Here is a 20,597-nt window from a genome sequence, read left to right on the forward strand (position 1 = left end):
TGGGTCTCAGTTAATGCAAACAATTCTGCCGCGAGATTGTCATACGAATAGTTGGCAACTCACCTGTCGTGAACATATCAGGATCAGATGAAGGACATCTGAACTTTTCAAGGCCATCAGGCATCTTGGTTCTGAATGAGACAGAGTGAAATTTCAGTCGCATCAGATTACACTTCCCCGACATCACTTCTGTCCACAACTGGAGCGCTACAAATATCCTCTCGTTGATCGTAGAACAGGATCATTTGTTAGGTCTGGAACAGGAGAGCGATATCAATGTCACAGACATTGCCGACACGAAGAAGAGCTGAATATTAGAATCGAGGATGTTCTTAGGCGTGAAGTGGCCAAAATCACGGCGGGTTCCTCCCGCCTCGCCCACAGTAGCTCGGACGAGGGCCACAGGGGCCGCTTCCCACGCTACATCATCATTGAACAGATTAAAACTGCCATTGTTGCCCATGTTTTTCGGTCAGGGCGAGGCAGTGAAAGAGGTATTGCCACTTGCAGAACCTGAGTACTTGGTTGACTTTTCTTCTCTCGACACCCTAAATCAACGTCGACGGCGCGTGATACAAAATATCTTAAACTACCAGGTGTCCCTTGTTCATGCCCGTTAGTACCGCTCCAGCAGAGACCATAGTCGCAGCTACAGAAGCGATTTTGGTAAAGGCTCCTATGGGTGCCTAGGACGAAGCTCCTAATTTGCGCACACGCGAGGATAGCCTATGGATTCCTCAATTCCCAATTGGGCATATCCGTCTTACACCTGAGCGGAAGGACTCGCTCGCGGGGTCAGGGTCATCATCTGTACATACTCACGCTCTTGTATCGACAAGCTGAAGGGAAACTGGACCCCTTAAATGCTCATTGCCTGGCACATTGGCGAGTTACGAGTTACCGATGCCTATAACTGCACACCTTGATAGTGTGACAATGCCAGTCCTACTGGGCGACCATCAGCAGCTCGGTCCAGACGCAGAACCACTGGAAGATGAAACAGGGAGGAACAAGACAACTTTTGAGAAGCTCATAGAGCAATGGCCTAGCTGCATGCTTGAGGTCGACTACGTGACGCACTCGGATCTATGTTTCCCAGGGAGCTCTGTCTTTTACCGCGAACAGTGGACTGTCATTCGACAGACATCAAACCTGGCACATTTTTGACAACTGTTCTAGGGGAACTTGGCATGGGGCAGCGGATCATGAAGGCTGTGGCAAGGTCACAGGGATCATATCCCTTTGCTCACTTCTTCAATATTCGTGATTCGACCAACGTCAGCGAAGAACCGTTGGTCAACTTTGTGGGTTTGCTTGTCAGAAGGCTGCTTTCTACGGGTGGGCGCTTGCCAAATGTCCCAGATCATGGTCATGTCTGGTGGTTGTAACTGTGGGAGACTTCTGCCAGGGAAAGCGAGCTGTGAGTGGAATGAGATGGCAGTCTATACTATTTCATCGGCGCAAGGGTAATCAACCCATGTCGCAATTTTCTGTCTGCCTCAAAAGGTCAAGGAACTGAGCTGTCACCCATGAGCAGGAGCAGATCAGCCTGCGTCACCATGTCTCTTGCCCCAGACATGCCCTACTTCGTCGGAAAGTGGAAGGTTGTCTGCGGTCTGACCCATACCCACGATCTACAACGGTCTATTTTTGCATATGGGAGACCAACCGCGATCTCATGGTAAGGGTTGGAGCCTCGCCATATACGTGCTGGGCACGCCTGCCGTCAATGAAGACGGCGACGGCTCGTGTCATCGGTACCTACTACGCGGTGCAGGATTTGACTGAAAGAAACGAAGCTCGATCACGAGTGATGCACCACGTCCATCCCAACTGCACCGAGGGTGGCTTTTCTCGAACAGTCCAAAACCCCCGAGCCAGAAAGAGAGGTATGCCGAAGATGGCTCCGGCATTGTTGGTTTCGTCCTGTACCGCCCACACTTCTCACAATTGAATCATCTGTTTTACTAACGTGACAAGGGGTGACAACAAATCTGTCGCTCGTTATTACCTCTATTTATTCGGAACGAGCTGTACTTGATCCGTCTCGCAGTTCATCTATCGGATTTTCTGTCCCTGGCCAAGCGATAAGCATCAGGATCTACGTCAAAGGAACTTCTCGATGGCGATCGCCTCGCCACTTGCTCGGGTTCCTGCGTTTCCGAGCAGCCATGATGAATAGATCCATTTAGGATCATCGCTAGCCAATTCGACCTTCATTCAACGAATACCTGCGCGTACAATATTAGAATAATGTGGCTCTGGTCGGTGGTTGGTCGATCCATGCACCGCCACAGAAGGATACGTACGAGGCTACAGACGTCGAACAGACCAGACTACACAACCACATGGGGCGCACGCATGATAAGAGCGACTCGGGTAAGGGCCTGGAAGCAAGACGGGCGAGTCGGACAGAAGACTACTGCCCACGGCTAGTGCATGGATTTAGACTTGTATGGCAAGGCTCACTGGCAGCCTTGAGGTTTGTCTCTTGTCGGCAAGGCAACAGTCTAAGAGGTCGGGTATTTTGTTCACTGGTATTGTAACAGCAGACTCCCCCTGCAGGCCTCTGTCCTTTGTACCAGATATTGGATGATATTGTACAGATTAACCCTGAGCGTAGCCTTGTCCTTCCTTCTCCCAACCCACAAGATGAAAAACTATCTCCCTGCCATCTGCGTTTCAATGTTCTCCTCTTGCAGTGGAGATCCTCTCCTGCTGCTGCTGCCACTGCCGCTGTCCATCTTGATCTCGCTACCTCTCCTTCTCACTCATCGAAAGAAAAAAAGACTTGATGTTATACTTCAACAAAGACTGTTAGGCTGCTCCACTAGCACAGGAAGATATGGCGTGGGGCCGCGAATGTTTCGACATGGGATCATTCACCTGGATGGGCTATTGCTGTGGGCCTGTCGTTTCCTCTTCTCCATATTGATGAATATATGAACCATCCCTCCTCGTCCTTTTCTCATGTAGCGCAGAGTGGTACTTGCGCGACTGACAATCAAACAACTTGCAAAGCCCCTCCCTTCGGCCGTTAAAGCAATAATATGCTATTTCAGATGATCGTAAACTCCGTGTTTAAATGACGAGGATGACTCTTTGATGGATAACTTGACACAATTACTCGACGATGCTGGCGATGGTTTTCGCTGGAACGCTTCGACAAATGCCGCCGGTGGATTTCAGGGAAATGGAGGACCTGCCCACATAACACATATATAGCGCAACACATGCAATAAATTCCGATATGGCGTCCATCCGCGCTCCCGAGGTCTTGGTGTACAAAAGAAAATTAAAATCTGGTCGAGTTGGCATGAATATGGTCCGACTGTATTTGGCATTATCGACTGGAGAAGCTGGAGCCAGTGCTCGTCGAAGCATGCGTCGACGATGGAAATACCTTCATGCGCACGTGTTCCAAGATCTTCAGATCTTTGGCTAGCACCGGTGAGATGGCCTCGTTCTCTCGCAGAATCTGCACCGTGCGTTCGTGTAATCGCCGCAACACATCCTCCTGCACTAACGAGCTCAAGCCAGGGTGGGGTGAGGTGAAGGTCGCGTAAAGCACAAGCATGTTCCCGAATTGGCTGCAATCATTTCACGTCAGTCACGATAAACTAGCAAATCACAGAACGGCGAATGATACTTACGCGTGAGCCGTGCCGAAGATGTTGGTTACAACGAGACGGCGTTGGACTTTGTCAAAGGAGGTAGTACTGCGGATCGCAGCCTCAATACACTTTCTGGAGCCTTCCAACAATTCAGGCTGGATGTAAGGAACGTCTCTCCCAAACGGATGGGGAGTATGAAGACTCGATACCGCGGGCGAAGTCGCCTCGGAATGGTGCCCATAGCCCGCTGGCGATTCTGATGGTCGACCTCTGGAGGGCTTGGGAGTGGGTGCAAGATTGGGATTGGTGGCAGCCTGTAACAGAGCAAATCGTAGAGTCGGTCGCCAGATGATGTATTTGGCACCATAGTATTTGCCTCGCATGCGGGCTACGTTGATATTAGGACTTTCGTGGTCATTGTCGTCCCAATCCCAGTCGTTCAGCATCCTCCTCCAATTTTCCAGGTTGTCGTCCAAAGCCGACATGATGCTGTCGCTTGGCCTAACCTGTAGGTTCTTCGATTCCCGATATAGGGTGGCGTGGACGCTGTTCATCGTGGTCCGCAATTGGATCTGGTACGAGTAAAACCTCAGGATGTCGTCGTCCACACTGGATTCGGGGATCCTCTCCAATGTGATACTAGTCGGAAACTCCTTGTGTTGGGGGCTCTCGTACCGACCAATCCCACTAAGAGGCAATTCCAATTCGGCCGCAATGTCGCTCTCTAATTGCAAGCATGACCAAAACGCAAAATTGACCAGATTCCGACGAGAGGGTTTCATGGTGTTTGTTACGTAAGGGGTCGACTCGATTAGGATTTGAGCTGCGACGCAAGCTTTGTTGATATAGAAGTAGCTGGGCAAAATCCGTGCTAGTTGTCCCATGTAAAGACCCGCGAGTAGATAGGCTTGAATGTGCGACACGTCAGCGCCCCCTGGCAGCTCTCCCAAGATGTCTGCAGCTATGGCAAAGTAAGCAAGGCCCGGTATGACGTCCATGTTCTTGCCCTGCGGATTCGCCGGACTTGAGACCGTCCCATTTAAGTTGGGTTGATGGTGATATGGAGAGGTGGGCGCTGACATGGGCATCGGGAGATCCGAGTACAGGGCGCTGTGTGGCGTCGACGTTCGCATGGAAGCGGTCGACGCGGGTCCCGGCAAAGGCTCGCGATGAGAGGTGATCTTACCCAGCGCGAGTACAAGCAAGACAATGGCATTTGCAACGGAATGCTCAATTGGAGCCACGGTGTGATTATAACCCTTGGGCTGAGGCGGGCGATTGTGGTAATCGTCGAATGAGGTCGGCGAGTCGGTCGTCTCCCGCTTACGCTTGTTTCCAATCGCCGTAACTTGCTGTGTTGCCCGGTAGTCCCAGCTGTATTTTCTTTTGAAGGTCTGAATCATGATCCGGAGGACCTTTGGCTCGAGGAATGGATGGTGGATATGCATATTGTCCATAAAACTGCGGAAGTATCGATCGACTGCATCCGAATCCAACATCAACCCACCACTGGGACTCAAGCCACCGGGATGTTCACGTGCGGAATGGCTTTGATTCGCCATGGGCACATGCAGCTGTCCACTGCCCCAGACACCGTGCGGTGAGGAAGAGGTGTCATCATCTGTACGTCGTCCTTCTGATGAGTTGCTGTTGGCTGGACTCGGAGCGCCTTCATGCCCATCATTTTTGTCCTCTCCTTCCCCACACCCATAAAGTCGCAACAAGCCTCGGCTGGTTTCCTCATCCAACACATATGAGGGTGTAATGCCTCTCGGAATCAGGGCCTTGATCGAAGGCCAGAGAACGAGATTTTGCGCTGCCGTTGTATGTTTGGCAGGCATAGGTGTATCTATACTCTCCGTTTCCGAGTTTCGCATGTGCATGATGGATGCTGCGGAAGGATTCTGGGATTGCGAACCAGACTTGACTTCAGACGTACTATCCTGTCGGCGGAACAGCGGTGGCGGAGGCTGAGCAGGACTGGGGCCTGCAGAGCTCGGGTTTGCAGGGCTTGGAACAGCAGAAATCGGATTCGCATCGCTCTTAATTGCAGGGCTCGGAACTGCAGGCGTTGTAACCTTGACATGGGTTTGCTGGTCGAGCATTGATACATCGGCTTTCGCTGGATATGGTTCTGCTCGGGACCTCGTGATATGGTCAAGCAACAGGTTAATTTTGTCGTCCTGCTGCTTCAGCAACTGATCCATCTTCTCGTCCCGCTCCTGGGCCTTCTGGGATAACGTCTTGACATCCTCGGCCAGCGAATCCAACTGAGCCGTGATGGCCAGGACTTGCTTCTCCGACTTTTGTGGAGGGATCTCTCGATATGAGCATTTCAACCCGTTGTCCTTACAGTGTTGACACTCGGGTCTACCTTCGTCGCACTTCGCCTTTCGTTGGCGGCACGAATCACACGCCTGGGCGGCTCGTACTGGTTTTCGTCTATGCTCACCATGATAGGGATAAGGATACGGGTATGGCCCGGGAGTTGGCATAGGACCTCCTGAAGGCGGTCCATAAGCCGGCGGCCCGGGAGGTTGTCCTGGCATCATCTCATGCCCAGTCACGACGTGAAGAGGAGGCGGCTGGTGAGTTCCGTTGAGCTGGGGCTCGGGCCCTGGGTAGGCATGACGCGGCCTGTAGTCGGCTGGGGGAGGATAGTAGGGAGCTTCGTGGGGATTGGTACTCACAGGGTGATATGGTGGAGGTTGTTGCGGTGGTTGTTGGACATCGGCTGGGGACCTCGAAGGGCCCGATACACTGCCAGGGCGGCCGTAACCTGGGTCCGGAGGGTAACCTGGGGGTTCTCTGCCAGGCGGGGGATGACTGGGAGGATAGGCCTGAGGAGGTGGAGGATATGGCGACTGATGAGGGATGTCTGGAGGCGGAGGGCGGTGCTCCGCGGAGTCATTGTATGGCGAAGGCGTCGGGTTCCACGCCGGCGCCGGTGGTGGCATACCTGCGCCTCCCGGAGGAGGATAGCTGTACGACGTAGGGGTCTCGGCTGGCGGCATACGGTGGATAGGATTTGGAGGTGGTTGGCCGTAGGGATGTGGTCTCTCGTGCTTGATATCCACGTCACCGACTTCATCCATTTTCAACCCGGGATCCTATGCCTGACAGCAACCAACAAGCCCGTACCTCCCACGTCTCTATACCCAAGGGAACGTGGTACGGCAAATGCGGCATGACCTTATGCAAAGGCGAGAGCGAAACACGCAATCAACAAGACAGGCTCATGGCAAATCGTTATACGACGCATTCGCTAGGCTGCATAACCTTCCTGTCGTCGCACGTCCGGATTCGCCTGGTGCAGGTGCGGTAACCTAAGGTCCAGTGGGCACAGGAGACTTCGGTTGGTTGGAAAAAATGGGAGACCAAACAGTGTACGTCTGCGGGGGCGGGTTTGCTGCTTTCGCAGCGAGCCTTTCCTTTGACTATGACGAGCCCGCAGGGGCGCAGCGCAACCAGAGAATTAATGCCTAGGCGGGCTGAATCGCAATCGGGTGGTGGATTGGTCGGAGAAAGATGGTCGTTGGTGGTGGTGGTGGTGGTGGTGGTGGTGGTGGGCTCGTAATCAACAACAAACACAATAGTCCTCCCAGAACCCAAACAAATCCCACAGTTGTGGACCGATGTCTGAGCAAAGACAACTCGAGATCAAATACAGACGCAGAATTGCGAAAGGCAGGCTGTTTTCGAGTTTTGACGGTCCGTTATTGGGTTGCGACGTCGCGAAAAGAGTTGGAGGGCACTATCCTTGATTTCGAGATGGGAAGTGGGTGTCGCCGTCGCGAAACCGTCACCAGGACACTGAGCGTTTCCTGCCTTTCCCTTTGGGCAGCAAAGGACAATAAGCTCGAACTGGCTTCGACCCGTTGATGTTTGACGGATTGTCGTCTGACCCGGAAAAAAACCAAACAAAAGTCGCTTCCAAGACGTCTCTTTGACCCGTGCTTTGGGGGTATTGTGGTGGGGAAGCAACCGAGGCGAGAGCTCTTCTCGAGCGCGAGATGAGCGCCCAACAGCTACACGGAGCTTGCCGTTCCAAAAGTGATCAGCATTCGAGCGAGCCTGATCCGACGAATGCTAGGGATTTTCAACGACGGGCAGGGCGACGATGTTGGAGAATGAAGCAAACAGTCGAGGGAATGATTTTTTTGGGAAAAAGCGTCGATCACAATGGAAAGAAGGGTTTGAAGCCTGAGCGAGGGACTAAAAGTAGTGTGGTGATGGGTGATGAGTGATGGGGGGGGTGGGTAGGAAGCGGCGGCAGCAGGCGGTCGAGATAACTTGGCTGCTCAAAGGTGGCAGCGAGGACATACCGGTAGGAAAGAAGCTACTCTTGTCCGGCCGTGGATAGCGTGTCTCTGTGTGGTCGAAGCCCTGCCCGTCGATCGGTGCTGCGGGCTTGGAGCTAAGGTTGAGGGAGGTTGTGGACAAGAAGTGACCAAGACTGACATGGGTGGAGTCGAGTAGTTGTATGGGTGAAGGAAGGATTGGGCCATTTGAACCAGTCGATGGCTCGACGAGAAGGGGTGCAGTTGGCGGGTCGGTGTTCAGTGAGGCACAGGCGATTGGGGGGGGGGGAGGGCGTTTGACAATCGAGAAAAGCAAAGCTTGGTCAAGGTTCAGGAGGAGCCGCTCGCGTGGGGGGGGGTCCCCAAGGCCCAAAAGCACCTAAAAAAATTTGAGCCTAATACCCTACGAGCACCTTCCAGAGGGACTAGGGAGAGACTCGGAGGTATTAGCAGCTGAGCAGCTGGAGAGGGCCTAGCAGCCTAGCAGCTCTAGCCAGGTTCGAAAGTTAGAAGGCGAGGAGCACAAATCCCCCCTGGTCCCCCCTTCCCACCCGTCTCGCCGTCCAGCCCGGCTACTGTTGGGGCCCAAAAGATCACAAGGGGGGGTTGAGAAGCGGGGGGGAGGGGGCCCAACCCAGAGCAATGGCACCGAATGGAAATCGAGATTGTTAGCTTGCTAGGCCTGGTCAGAGGTCTCAGCAACCCAGGGAGGCGTCGGGAGGATACAGCCCGCGTCGCCCACAGTTGCCCGCTGCCCGCTTGTTCACACCTCCTCCTACTTTCGCGCCATGGGCGATGCGGCAATCGGATTGTACGAGTAGCTGTTTGCGAAACTCGGAAGAACAAGGTTTGGGCAAACAAGCCGTCGACTCGAAATGTCAGCCCAGCCCAGACCGGCTCAGCCCATCCCAAAGGGATAGCAATTCGGAGGCGAAAAGCAATGGAACGTTGCAAGCTCCGGGAGCCTGGCAGAGTTCACGCACAGGCCGGTATCACAGATCCCGGCCACCATGATGATGATGGATGATGATGAAATACGAGTGCTCTAACGGGCACCATGGTTGAGGATTTCTAGCAGATGCCGTGCCACTAGGTGCGCACAGGGCACCTGGTTGGTGGGTGGGTGGAAGTGCCCGGTCCGCTCACGAAGGAAGCGAGGACGATTGGCCACGACCACACGACCCTTCATAGCAATTGACGGGAGGCTGTTGGTTACCATAATGACACGAATTGTGTCCATGTACATATCGAGTACTCGAGACTGTGCTGAGGTGGGTACAGTACTCTTCTGTACCTGATGATTGTTCGGGCAAGAAGACTTTCTCCCTACAGGAGACAGGGAGGCCACGCTCACTAATTACTACCTGTAAGTGGCTGCTGAATAGGATTCTATTCCTGGCAAGAGACTGGTCGCTGGAGCCCCCATCGATGTCAAGTGACTTGTCCTTCATGTGTCAGACCCATGATTTTTGGCCTCTCGTGGCCCACTCCCAAGGTCTGGGCCTGGGTCGTCGAGCTGGTCACGAGAAATATCTACTCTAACCTATGTATTATTATACGAGGTACACTCGGGCTGGGGCCTCCTTGGACAGTCCTCCCTACTCTCTACTGCCGACCAAGACGTTTGTTGCGACCATGGTTTAATCGCAACGACACCAAATGTCGGGGAAAGAACGGTTACGGGCGTCTGTCGTCAAGAATGAGTGATGCATGGGCCACGCAAAATGGGGCGATTGCGAAGTTGATCAAATGAAATTATACCGCCTGACCCGCGTACCGAAGTACCAGGTACTTGCTTGGTAAGAAAAGAGGAAAAAAATTCTCAAAATCACAGCAATGGGGATCTGCGGGACTCTTCCGGGCCTCTTGGGTCGTCGGTTTCTAAGTCGGTTCAAGCTGTCTTTACCCGTTATGGAACAAAAGAAGTCGAGTCAGGGGCGGTCGACGTTGAGTCCATATATTCCACGGCAATGATCTGCCTCGTTCTTCAATACCCTAGGTATACTCTGACTCCTTGTGTAACAATTTGTACGGTCCCTAAACGTTTTCTGTACCGGGTTTCTTTCCTGCCCCTCCTTCAGGGTACCTGGTCCTTGCTGCGCGTCATTCATCTCTTCTGATGCCGGTGATGCTTCTTTCGAGTCGGTACATATCCGCCTGACATGGACCATGTGCGAGGAACCAAGTACTGCATCCCGGGTCTCGGCCCTTCAGAAAGTCCACTGTGTCGAAACCTGCCTCTCCTTGTAGTCAGTCTTCCGTACCGCGTTTCGCGCTCCACTGCTCTCATCGCTGCCGTGTCATTCTTGTTTCCGAGGTGGAACCTGGTGATATCATTCTCCATCATACTCCCGGGCTCAAGCGTAGGAACTCCGTACGTATGTACAGTATAATGTGAATCCTTTTCGACCATCGCCGTCAAGTGCTGCCCGTTGTGGGCCTCTTGATCCTCTTGTTCAGGGGTGAAAACTCCCTGACCTGGAATCTGGGTATGATGTTATCCCCCACCCAGCCTCCATCCTCTCTTCATCAGTCAAGGTCAACCAAAATTGTCCGTCGGGTCTCGTCCCAGGCGGCCGTTCCTGGCTCTTCACTACCTTACCCGGGATGTCGCCCAAATCTCTTTCCCCATCCACTCCCCAACTTGGGGAGGACCACCACTTCAATGCTCTGGCCCTTGACCCGGTTGGGAATGGAGTCCGAGAAGGTTCACAGATTACGGATGGAAATCAAGCAGGCCCGGAATCTGCCCGCCAGACGCGTGCGGTTTCCGAATTCTCCGAGATGGTCGTTTCATCTTGATCCTCGCTTGTGCTTGGTGGTCACTACACAAGGAATGAATGATACAAGGTCTTCGGAAGGTGCTCTGTACCTCGTACAGACGGGGAACACAACGGCCTTTTCCGCCTTTTCCCATATGTGTGGATGTGAATGCCTGCAACGGTAAGGGTCACAGGGCTAGGGCCTCAAATCGTAGTCCGCCAATCATTATCAGAGCTTCCCACGGAAATCCTCTAATCGCATCAGCTCCGAGAAACCAATTTGTACAACGGCGTCGCACGTGAGCCACTCCCTCGTATACTGTACGAATGTTCCTAGACAACAGCAACGACAACAACAAGCTTGTGTCCAGGAGTTCCATTTTCGAGATGGTCAACCGAACCGGATTGTTCATGCAGTAGAGCCTGAAGCGAAATTCTAATCTGAAACGCTAAAGCTCTCACCCACTACCCTTCTCTGCGTAGTTCAAGTGGCCGAATTCGCGTCTCTGGTAGGTTTGTTGATTCAAGTGCTCGACTTGCCCTACTCCATACCGGGGAGCCCCTCGTACCCGAGCCGGGATGCTCCGGATAGTGATACCACGCAATCCGAATGACTCGGCTTTCAGCGGTGCTCCGAGAACCTTTGATTTGGATATTGGAGGATGCGTCAGACGTATTGGGTGATCCTCGCGTGCTTAGAGGCGATGGTCGCAGGCTTTTTGGAGGAGAAACAGGGGGGCTCCGTAACGACGCCTCACTTACAAGTCCCTACCGGTATGCAAGTAACATGGCCTTTAGCGATGGCCGGGGGAGAAAAATGGGCTGTGCACATCTCTGCGGCGACTTGGTTCGTAACGCGCAGGGTTCCCCAAAAGGTACTGGGGTACCTTGAGCGGAAGCGCTCTCTGATTGCGTAAACCCAAAGTGGGCATGGTCACCAACAGGGAGGATGGATGCCCAGTGACTCTAGCCAGCACCAACGACGCTTGAAATTGTTTGGTTTGTTGCGAAATCGGAGCGATGAGATCCAGGGAATTATTATCCGAGGCTGCCTCCCGAAGCCCAAGAGAAGGGAGTGACCAGGTACAAGGAAGCCCTCCATCTGTCCTCGATTACTATGACCCCCGAGAGATTGGGCAGCAATTATTATCTCGCCTAGTTCACCTTCCACAGACGGGTTACTCGCGGCAGAGGGCCGATTCCTGAACTCCGGTCCCCGAGGTTGTGGGAGCCCTTCCCTGGCATTGGTGACGCTACCATCCTGCCCTCCCTAACCGATCTTCACCTTGACCTGAAATGTGTGTGCGGGCATGGCGCCGAAACGAGATGGAAACAATCTGCATCAGGTCGCCTTCTAGCGGTGGGCCATGTCCAAGCGTCGTAATTAAGAAATCCCGGACGCACGAGACGCCATCGCAAGCACAGTAATCGCAACAGGTCGGTGTCTCTATCCATCAACAGCCCCCTTCTGAGATCGATTCCATCGACGTCGCTCGAGTCAGGCTTCGCAAGTCAGAAGACCCTGTCCAAGGACCAAGGTTGATTTCGTTTCGAGTGTTGATTACGAAAGAGCGCGATGGAGACGAGGTTTCGACCATCTCGAGAATAATGGAGAGGTGGTTCCCTTAGGTATGGTCGATATACTCAGTAGTGCCACGAGCTAGTCCTTCGCATCAGCCACCCAGGAAAGACAGTCGGCGGTTTGAAGGTACGACTGGTTGCTTGCGAGAGGCTCGCTCCCCTGAGTGGCTTTTCTGACCACCACCAGGGCCTGGTTCCCCGCCAATCTCACCCACGTGGCGGAGGCCCAGCAGAGCGGCACGGGCGCCCGAGACTGAATCGTTGCAGGCTGGGCTGATCTCTTCTTTGGGCCTATTGTCAGCCTAAGAGAGGCCGCCCAAACGGCGCGTCGCTCCCTTTCGGGCCTCTCCCGCAAGCCACTTTGATGGCAATGGGTGTCTTCCGCTCCAACTCGTCGACTCGTAACCACTTGATGTTCAGACTCCTGTCTCGCTTCGACGCACAGGGGAAGCTCGATTAGCGACCTGGTCGTGCATGCCCTTGCTCAACCAAACCGCCTGATGGCTTGCGAGCACCTCCGGATTCGGAGTTGCACAGAGTTGAGTCGTGGGGTATTGACGGAATGGCATCGTATTTCCGCAAGCCACAGGGCTAGCTACTCATACGAGTACATGGCAGCCCGAGATCATCATCTGCCGAACGAGGATCCAGTGGACTGTAGGAATTTGATAAGTCTTCTGGCGGCTTTCTCTACTGAGAAATCTACACACTATGGCTGGAGGATGACACTGCACTCCACTTCCCATCGCACTGGAACGCTCAATTTCGGCCTTCTGGATTGTTCGAGACGCCTTCCCTCGAAAGATAGAGGCCCCACCACCCATGGCGACTCGAAGCAATTTGGCGGCGGTGGGGAGGGTTACAGTGGCCGTGTACTCGGTCCATCGCACAGGTCTGAATGAGGACATGGATAACCCCCGTTCATTACCTGTGCACCAGAAGCCGAAGCGACCCATAACACAATATGCTCTGATCATTCTACTCGGTACTTGTCTGCGATCCTGTACCCGGAGGGCTCCATGACACCTCGACAACCCTGCATGTGTCCAGATGATCACTCAGCTGAGGCACATCACCTTGTACTTGGGAGGTATCATCGTTGTGGCAAACATCATGATAAACTTCACGCGCTTCCGAGGATGAGGAATAAACTTTACAAACAAAGGCAGTCGTGGGGGTTATTCAAGCATCTTGTTGCAGCCCAAAAGGAAGCAACACCCACAAAGGCCGGTAGTCGACGTAGGTTTGGACTTTCCGAACTGTGGAGATGGAGCGGGATATCATCGCCGAGTCTTAGATGTACTGCATGGATGAAGATTGAAGAGGCGGTGTAACCTTTGCGGCTCACCGACTGCATATTCAGTGAAGGTTTTTGATCGAGTTCAGTCAGGGTCGAGTATCGATACTTTGCGACGTCGATTTTCTGACTCCGGTGGCGACAGAACAACGATGCGTTCTGCGTTGTATGCATACGCCACGGATCTTCAAGCAATCCTGACCCTGCTGAAAAGCTACGCGAGGATGGCTATCTCATTGAGAGGGCAATTGGAGCCGGGCTTTTCACAGGTGAACAAGGGGGGGTGTTCTAGGTTTCCGGGGCGCGCGGCATTGACCCAGTGCCTTGGTTCTGGGATGACACTACGTTCAAGTTTAGCTGACCGACAACTTCCATTCAGATTCACCCTCTGTCACGATTCGAGTACTCGGATGGCACTCGGATGGCATGAGAGGGAGGACTTGGAGGTCACAGGGGCCGTTCACTAGTGTCTTCCGCCAGGCACAAAGGACGAGTACTCCATACATATCTCGTACACCCACAAGTGCTCTAGTCCACCAGCATCCATCACTTGGTTTCACTCAGTCACCCCAAAGGGCATTGGTAGCTACGGGCTATCATCGCAAGCGATAGACTATCTGCCATGTCGGCAGCTGACGGTCAGGCCAAGAATCCGCGCCTCACTGTCCATTCCTCCCCCCCATCCTCCATCATCATGGCCCATCATATCAGCAGCCACCAAACTTGGCGATGAATCCCTGCATATTATAATGCCCATCATGAAACAAAGGGTGCATGAAAAGCAGAGTCCACATATTCCGAGAATATGTGACTGCACGAAGGCAGATTTCACACCCGTCATTGAGCAATCTTCAACTCTCGTAGTAGTTAACAGTGTCATCACTCAGAAGATCCAGCACAATGTCCACCATCCACCATTCGTGAGCAGTGTTGGCCGCAGGCGTGACCGGGGCGCGTTCCGACCACCAAAATCACGCAAGCTGGCCTTGGGAGGGATATTTCGAAGTCTGGAATTTCGCGTTTGCCTCTGGACTTTTTCTTTCCGGGCGTTTCCAGGTGTCCTTCGAGGGCCCGAACCAGTGGTTCTCGGTCAGCAGAAGACGCGCATCCAACCGCGACAAGTCCGTAGAAGCACTGCGGCGGTCATAGGAGTACTCGTACATAACGTGCTCGAAGGAGGGGAAATTTGAGTCCCCCCACTACTCGAGTCCTTCAATCAATACAAGCTTCGGCCAGGGCTAGCCTCCCCGTTACCACGTGGGCCGTGGCGTCGGATCAGCCTCCAAAACAGCTGGTCCGTCCCAAGATCAAGAGACGGTGTGATCAAGACATTGGCAAATCGGCTTGGAGAAACGGCGAAGTGGCAAGAAATGCCTTTGGTAGCGCCAAGACAATCGAGTAAAGGATATGGAGCCTGTTGCGCCTGCGTATCTGCAACTGCGCCAAAACAAGAAGGAGATCAGTGAAAGATACCGTCAAAGAAGGAGCAGGCCATATTTCGGATTCAGCAGGTGGACGGAGAAGAGGAGTAAAAGGGTATGGTGGATCAAGGCGAATCATCGACTCATTCGCGGCTCTGATGGCAAAGAAGATCAAACAACGGATCTGAAAATCAGCAAGCTAAGGGGGAAGCCTAAGCATGCCAATCGGGTGGCCATGGGCACGCCTAACAGGAATACTCGTGCCTCCCAGTACGTAAGTCTGTTCCCACATCCAACGTGGCAGGGCCGGTCAAAGACGGAGATCGAGGAAAGTCCGGGTGCCGAAGGGGCAGGAAATCTTTTACCACACAGATCCAAGTACAATTCGTACCCACAGCGACACATTTTCACTTATGGGATCTTCACACCCCTTGGAGTCCTGATTGCCTGCAGCGTTGAAATACTTGACCCAGCCAGAACACTCGCAGGGGCACCAAAATCCCGTCTCGTCGTCACTCTGCAAACCACCTTCCCCTTCCGCAACAGGGCCTGAAGCCTTCGCTCGCCTCATTTTCTCTACGGAAGAGAATGATTGGCTCGATCGCAGGGCCAGTCCTTTCCTCACCACGTCCTTCAATGTCCCACGTATCCTTGGCTCTGCTTATCTTTCCTGTTGTTGAATATCCGCGGGCGTGAGCAATAAGTTTCGGGTTTTGCTGTTTGCACATGGTGATGGCCGATCTTTCGCATCACGCAACAGACGAAACCATACTGGACAGCGGACGCCGGGTGTCTTGTCCGGCGAAACCCTGGCCTAGACTCGCCCACGCACACATCCCTGCCATGCGGCATCAAGCAGTTTACTACCTCTTGGCTTCAAAGTCTGAGTATGTGACCCTTCCCTTCTGCCCAGTTTGATGCAAGGTGCCATGGTTGCGTGTGATTGATTCACGCTTGGTTGATTTGAGAACCGACAGCTGTCAAATGGACCACGCAAACCATATCACGAGACAGCAACTTGAAAAGGTTACGAGTTGCCACGGTCGCTTGGCATCTTGTGACACCCCAATCGGTTTGTTTTCCTGGGGCTGGGGGCACTTTTCGCAATGTCGCTCACGGATCGTCCACGCGTAAAGTCCCTTGCTTCTGCTACAGCATTTGGCGAGCGGATCCTGGCTGGGGTGAGGGAAAGGAAGAGGTGAGGCGAATGACACTGTTCTAGACATCACTTTTCCTCCACTCGCACATTTCGCTACAATAATGACAGGGCTTCTCTGGAAGGCTTGTGGTTGAACTTCGATCCGAAGTTTTTGATCCGATCACCAGACTGGATGACGGTGGATCTGGGCATAAAAGTCTGCTTCGCAATGAAACTGGGCACGTTGCAATGGCCGCTCCAGAGAAGCAGAAACTCGGGTCTTCCCTGTATCACAGTCTCAATGGGATTTCCGGCCCTCATCGACGCGAGATTGACAGGTCAACCACAATCGCTGCATGGCGCAGTGGTTACATGGGTGGGGAGCCGATGGGTACACAAAGCCACCCGGTACCCCAGTCAAACGGTGGGCGTTGAGATGTGATGTGTCACCTCGTTTGCTGCCCTGTTCACTTCGCCAATGCATGCGCTTATCGCTCCATCCCAGGGAGTCTCAAAAAAGAAATACCGAAGTTGGGGAGATGATGTAGCATTCAGAGCTGCATCAAGCAGGGGAGGAAGCAAACACGGTCGCTCGACGACCAGTTCGAACAAAGTGAGGAACACGCAAAATTGAGCAACCATCACTCATCTCGAGTCTGGTGCCTGGAGTGACAACACCCCCGTTTGGAGCCAGCTGGTGAATAGTCCAGCCACAACTGCACGGGGCCACTACTGGTTCACATTTGGTCCATCGCCCAGTGTCACACTGTTCACATTTTCCCACCCCGGTCACCGCCATTGCTTTCGATGAAGTCCTTGACCAGTTGAAGCGCGGCAATTGCAAATGCCACCATATTGGCCTGCCTATCACTTCCCAGCCCCGTATCCAAATCCTTGCTCGAACCGCCCTTTTCGTCCACCACTGCCAATGCGACGTAGCCCCTGTGATTTTCCGCCTGGTGTCAGCTTCACTTGCTCCGTTATGAGGCGTCATCATGTGTGAGGCGGATGAGGCGGGATCTATGTCCAGGAGAATGACTTACGGCTGCCTGTTTGGGGTCTTGCCACTAGCAGTTGGCCCTGCTGTTCCCGACTGTTGGATTGAAAGCAGTCGAGTGAGCTACAAGGTTTCATTTGAGAGAGCCTTTGTCTGACCTTGGGGCCGTCGCCCTCTCCCACAAGATCGACCGGCGTAGAGAGGAAAAAGGGAGTACGTACCTCACCCACGCAATAAGTCCCTTGCAGCTTTTCCCTTACGCTCTTGGCAAGTCCTTCCACCAGTTTCGGAGTAGGTCCATCATAATTGTCTATGTTCTGTTGCGTCCAACCGGCGAACGCAATCCTGGATTCCAACGTATACAGCGTCAATCCGCCCTTGTAGATCCTGCTAGCCCCAGGGGTCGCAAGCAGTGAGGCGGAGATGAGCCCTCCCGCGGCAGTTTCTGCCACGCAGATGGATTCACCTCGAGACTTGAGAAGGGATGCAACCTCCTCGGCGGCGGACCTGAGTTGAGGTGGAGGGAACTCTGCGGATGACATCCTGCTGCGTTGACCGAGATTGGTGCCGTGGAATCCGAACGCCACAGAGAGATTGCAAAAGAGACGATGCGGGATGTGGCACTGTACAAGTCTACGAGGGTAGGCTGAATGCATCAAAGATGGAAATGATGGATTGACGAAGTCCAAGGAGGATATCTCAATGCCTTTGTTGGAGTTTTGTTATCAATACATAAAATGCGGGGAGTCAAGGTTCCAGCCTCGGGAGAAGTGAAGACGTGATATTGGAGCATACATCCTGTTCAGCATTTGTCCAGCCTCGAAGACGATGTTTCTCGACTCAGGAATCGAGGTCTTTACGAGCCAGGGATTCAATTATCCTGCTTCACAGGGTGTTCGCCGACCCTGGAACTCTGGTATACTCCCGACTAGTGTAACCATCTATCACTTTCTCACCAGCCTACTGTCAGATTTGAAGCCGCTCAGACGACGGTGTTCGAGGCCCAGCCTCACTCTTCTTCTCCTGCTGGATGATCTTCTGACCTCTTCTCCATCTCTGCAGAGTACAAGCTCTGCATTCCACCTTTCGTCTTCTTCTGGCAGGCTGCGTTAAAACCCACTGTGCCCCTGGGGTATCTTTTCGTCCTCGATCCGAACTCGGTCCCCAAACCGACTGCCTCTCTCTCACCTTCTCTCCTTCGACAAGGCCCGATGGGGACACCAGCTTGTTGCTTGTTGCTCGTACACGCCCTGTCTTGTGTTCGAACAGCAGATATCGGGTTTCTACATCTTTCTAATTCAGATGAGATTTATCTTGGTATAGACCTTTTCCCCAGGGATGTTCTCTACTGTTCCCGAGCGCAGTTTCTCTACGCATCAAATTGATCCCAGAACCGTTTCGTCGGCACCTTGTATTCTCCCTCAATACCTTCCCGAGTCCTGGCTCTTAAGCTCCTTTCGAGAGTTTGAGGCAATCGTTCGACTTATGCTTCGAGATTAAGACGGTCCTTCGAGAGAGCCTTGCCATGAAGTGTAACGAAAGATCCTTTTGGCCTTTGGTAACAGGCAGAGCACTTGAAGTGCACGCGAGCAGCAGCCAAGTGCTCCTGGAGGTCAAGGAGATTGTGTGGAGATGTTTGGAAGACAAGGTTGGGTGAAAATTGGTCGCGAAGTCTACGAACTGATCGAGCTTAGTTGTTCCATCGTTGCATTATCAACCTAAGTGAGAGCACCTTCTCTACCTTGTTCGCATACGAATACCCGTTTCCAAGTCTTTGGGAATATGTGCCTGCAAAGAGGAGATGATCGAGACACAGCAAAGTTGGAAAGATCAGGGCGTGAGGGCGTGAGGAAGTGAAGGCACCAACTGGTCTGCTGCTTCATTTAATTCTTCCGCTGTTCGATCAAACTCGGATTTTGTCTGCTTCAGTATACGACTAAAACTGGCTATTTCCAAAGAGTCAGCGTACGGGAATGCTTTTGAGGCATCATGCTGGCTTGCAAATGAAAGAGCTGTCATTTCCTGTGCTGAAGCAAAGCACAAGGTGAACAATTTGGTCTTGAATCCCCCTTCAGATGCTATCTTGTCCAACCTCCGTTGATGATGAGATCCTCTTCCCTCACCACGAGTCCAAACTCTTTTCCCCTCAGCAACAAAGCGCTCGATCCCATCTTCTTGAATCTGTTGGCTAACACGGTCTCAGACTTCAAATCCCTATTAGTTCTATCGAGACATGCCACAGGATCTTCACTCAGGATCCCTCCCCGAGTGCTACCTTTCTATCCTGCCCTTGATTTTGTTACATCCAAAACAAGCTTTCTGGTGCGCAGAATACAGATATGCGTGGAAAAGGAGGAAATACACTGATGGATACTACAGTGGCTAGCACGTTCTGCTGCACTGTGAGTATCTGTTTCCAGAAAGACGACCTTGCAACCGAACATGACGCGTGGGCAGGCTGCGTGAAGCACTGTACCGGGATCATCCAGGACCGAGATGCGCCATCGATACGGATTAGCACAGCATGGAATGCTACTATCTCAAAAAGACAAGCCTGTACGTTCGGCTGGCGGTTGCTTCATGGGATCTCGCCGGTGAGCCAACCTGGGACAGGGGCCAATCTCAAATGATCTCATGCATGGAGCATTACATATCAAGCGCGTCGAGCTTGGATATCGTCGCCTCGGAGTCGACCATGAAGATACCGAGTATAGAATCTCTTACAAACCGGGCTACTTTTTCAAGTCAAGAAAACCCTGGCACAGACGCAGGATTCTGAAAGAGCTTGACAAGTACCTTTTCGTTACCGCACTTGAGAGAACGTGGCACAACAGACATCCTCGTTTCAAACTGCTGCTTTCAAATCTTGAGATGACCTTTCAGCTGTTGCACGTCGAAATGTTGAGAGGGAGAATCGAGAAAATAGGGCAACGGAGGGCTTGGTGATACCATCCACGACAGTTTCGAGATTGATACTGTTCCCTTGTCGGTCAAGACAAGCTTCGGGTTCTTCCCTAAAATGACCGATTGAAATGGACTGCAATTTGCCGCAGGTTATACACTTGCAAGAGACACGGAGACGCAGAGAGACAGACATATAGATAGAGAATGCAATCTCGAAAGACCGACCGCAGCCTTAAACTCATCGGCAGCTCACATAACAAGTCTTAGAGCGACCTAATACCTGGTCATGGCCATAGATCTGCCACATGCGTACGTCGAGGAATTGAGGATTAGCTGTAGGGTGACATCCGCGAAGCGTATCCAGTCTATCACCTTGAACATGGAGCTTTGCCGGTTTGTACAAGACGACAAGCGAGGGAAAGACTAGTTGAAAGCATACTTCCGTGCTTAGATTGGCTTACTTTGAGCTGAGAGGAGGCCATCAGTATTACTACTGGCATGCCTTGAGCCATGGGCTGGTCGTGGTTGGGCCGTCTCAGGTCCAATGTAAATTGCTTAAAGCTAGGAGTTCTACGGCCGTGA

The 20,597-nt window shown here is 52.8% G+C and overlaps 3 protein-coding genes across 3 annotated transcripts; 1 reads left to right on the forward strand and 2 right to left on the reverse strand.

The window, feature by feature from the left end:
• Positions 1-3,343: 3,343 nt before the first annotated feature.
• Positions 3,344-6,709, reverse strand: AYL99_08709 (hypothetical protein; the record flags this gene model as incomplete). Its single annotated transcript, XM_018840217.1, has 2 exons — positions 3,344-3,590; positions 3,654-6,709. 2 exons carry the CDS (start codon positions 6,707-6,709, stop codon positions 3,344-3,346), a joined length of 3,303 nt encoding a protein of 1,100 aa, XP_018689964.1.
• A 9,373-nt stretch (positions 6,710-16,082) lies between these two features.
• Positions 16,083-16,549, forward strand: AYL99_08710 (hypothetical protein; the record flags this gene model as incomplete). Its single annotated transcript, XM_018840218.1, has 2 exons — positions 16,083-16,157; positions 16,244-16,549. 2 exons carry the CDS (start codon positions 16,083-16,085, stop codon positions 16,547-16,549), a joined length of 381 nt encoding a protein of 126 aa, XP_018689965.1.
• A 335-nt stretch (positions 16,550-16,884) lies between these two features.
• On the reverse strand, positions 16,885-17,653 carry AYL99_08711 (hypothetical protein; the record flags this gene model as incomplete). The annotated part of the gene is made up of 3 exons (XM_018840219.1): positions 16,885-17,056; positions 17,158-17,207; positions 17,270-17,653. The coding sequence occupies 3 exons, from the start codon at positions 17,651-17,653 to the stop codon at positions 16,885-16,887; spliced, it is 606 nt and encodes a 201-aa protein (XP_018689966.1).
• Between the last annotated feature and the right edge of the window lie 2,944 nt (positions 17,654-20,597).

This window comes from Fonsecaea erecta (assembly GCF_001651985.1).
Source record: "Fonsecaea erecta strain CBS 125763 chromosome Unknown Scaff8, whole genome shotgun sequence".
NCBI classification, from domain to species: Eukaryota; Fungi; Ascomycota; class Eurotiomycetes; order Chaetothyriales; family Herpotrichiellaceae; genus Fonsecaea; species Fonsecaea erecta.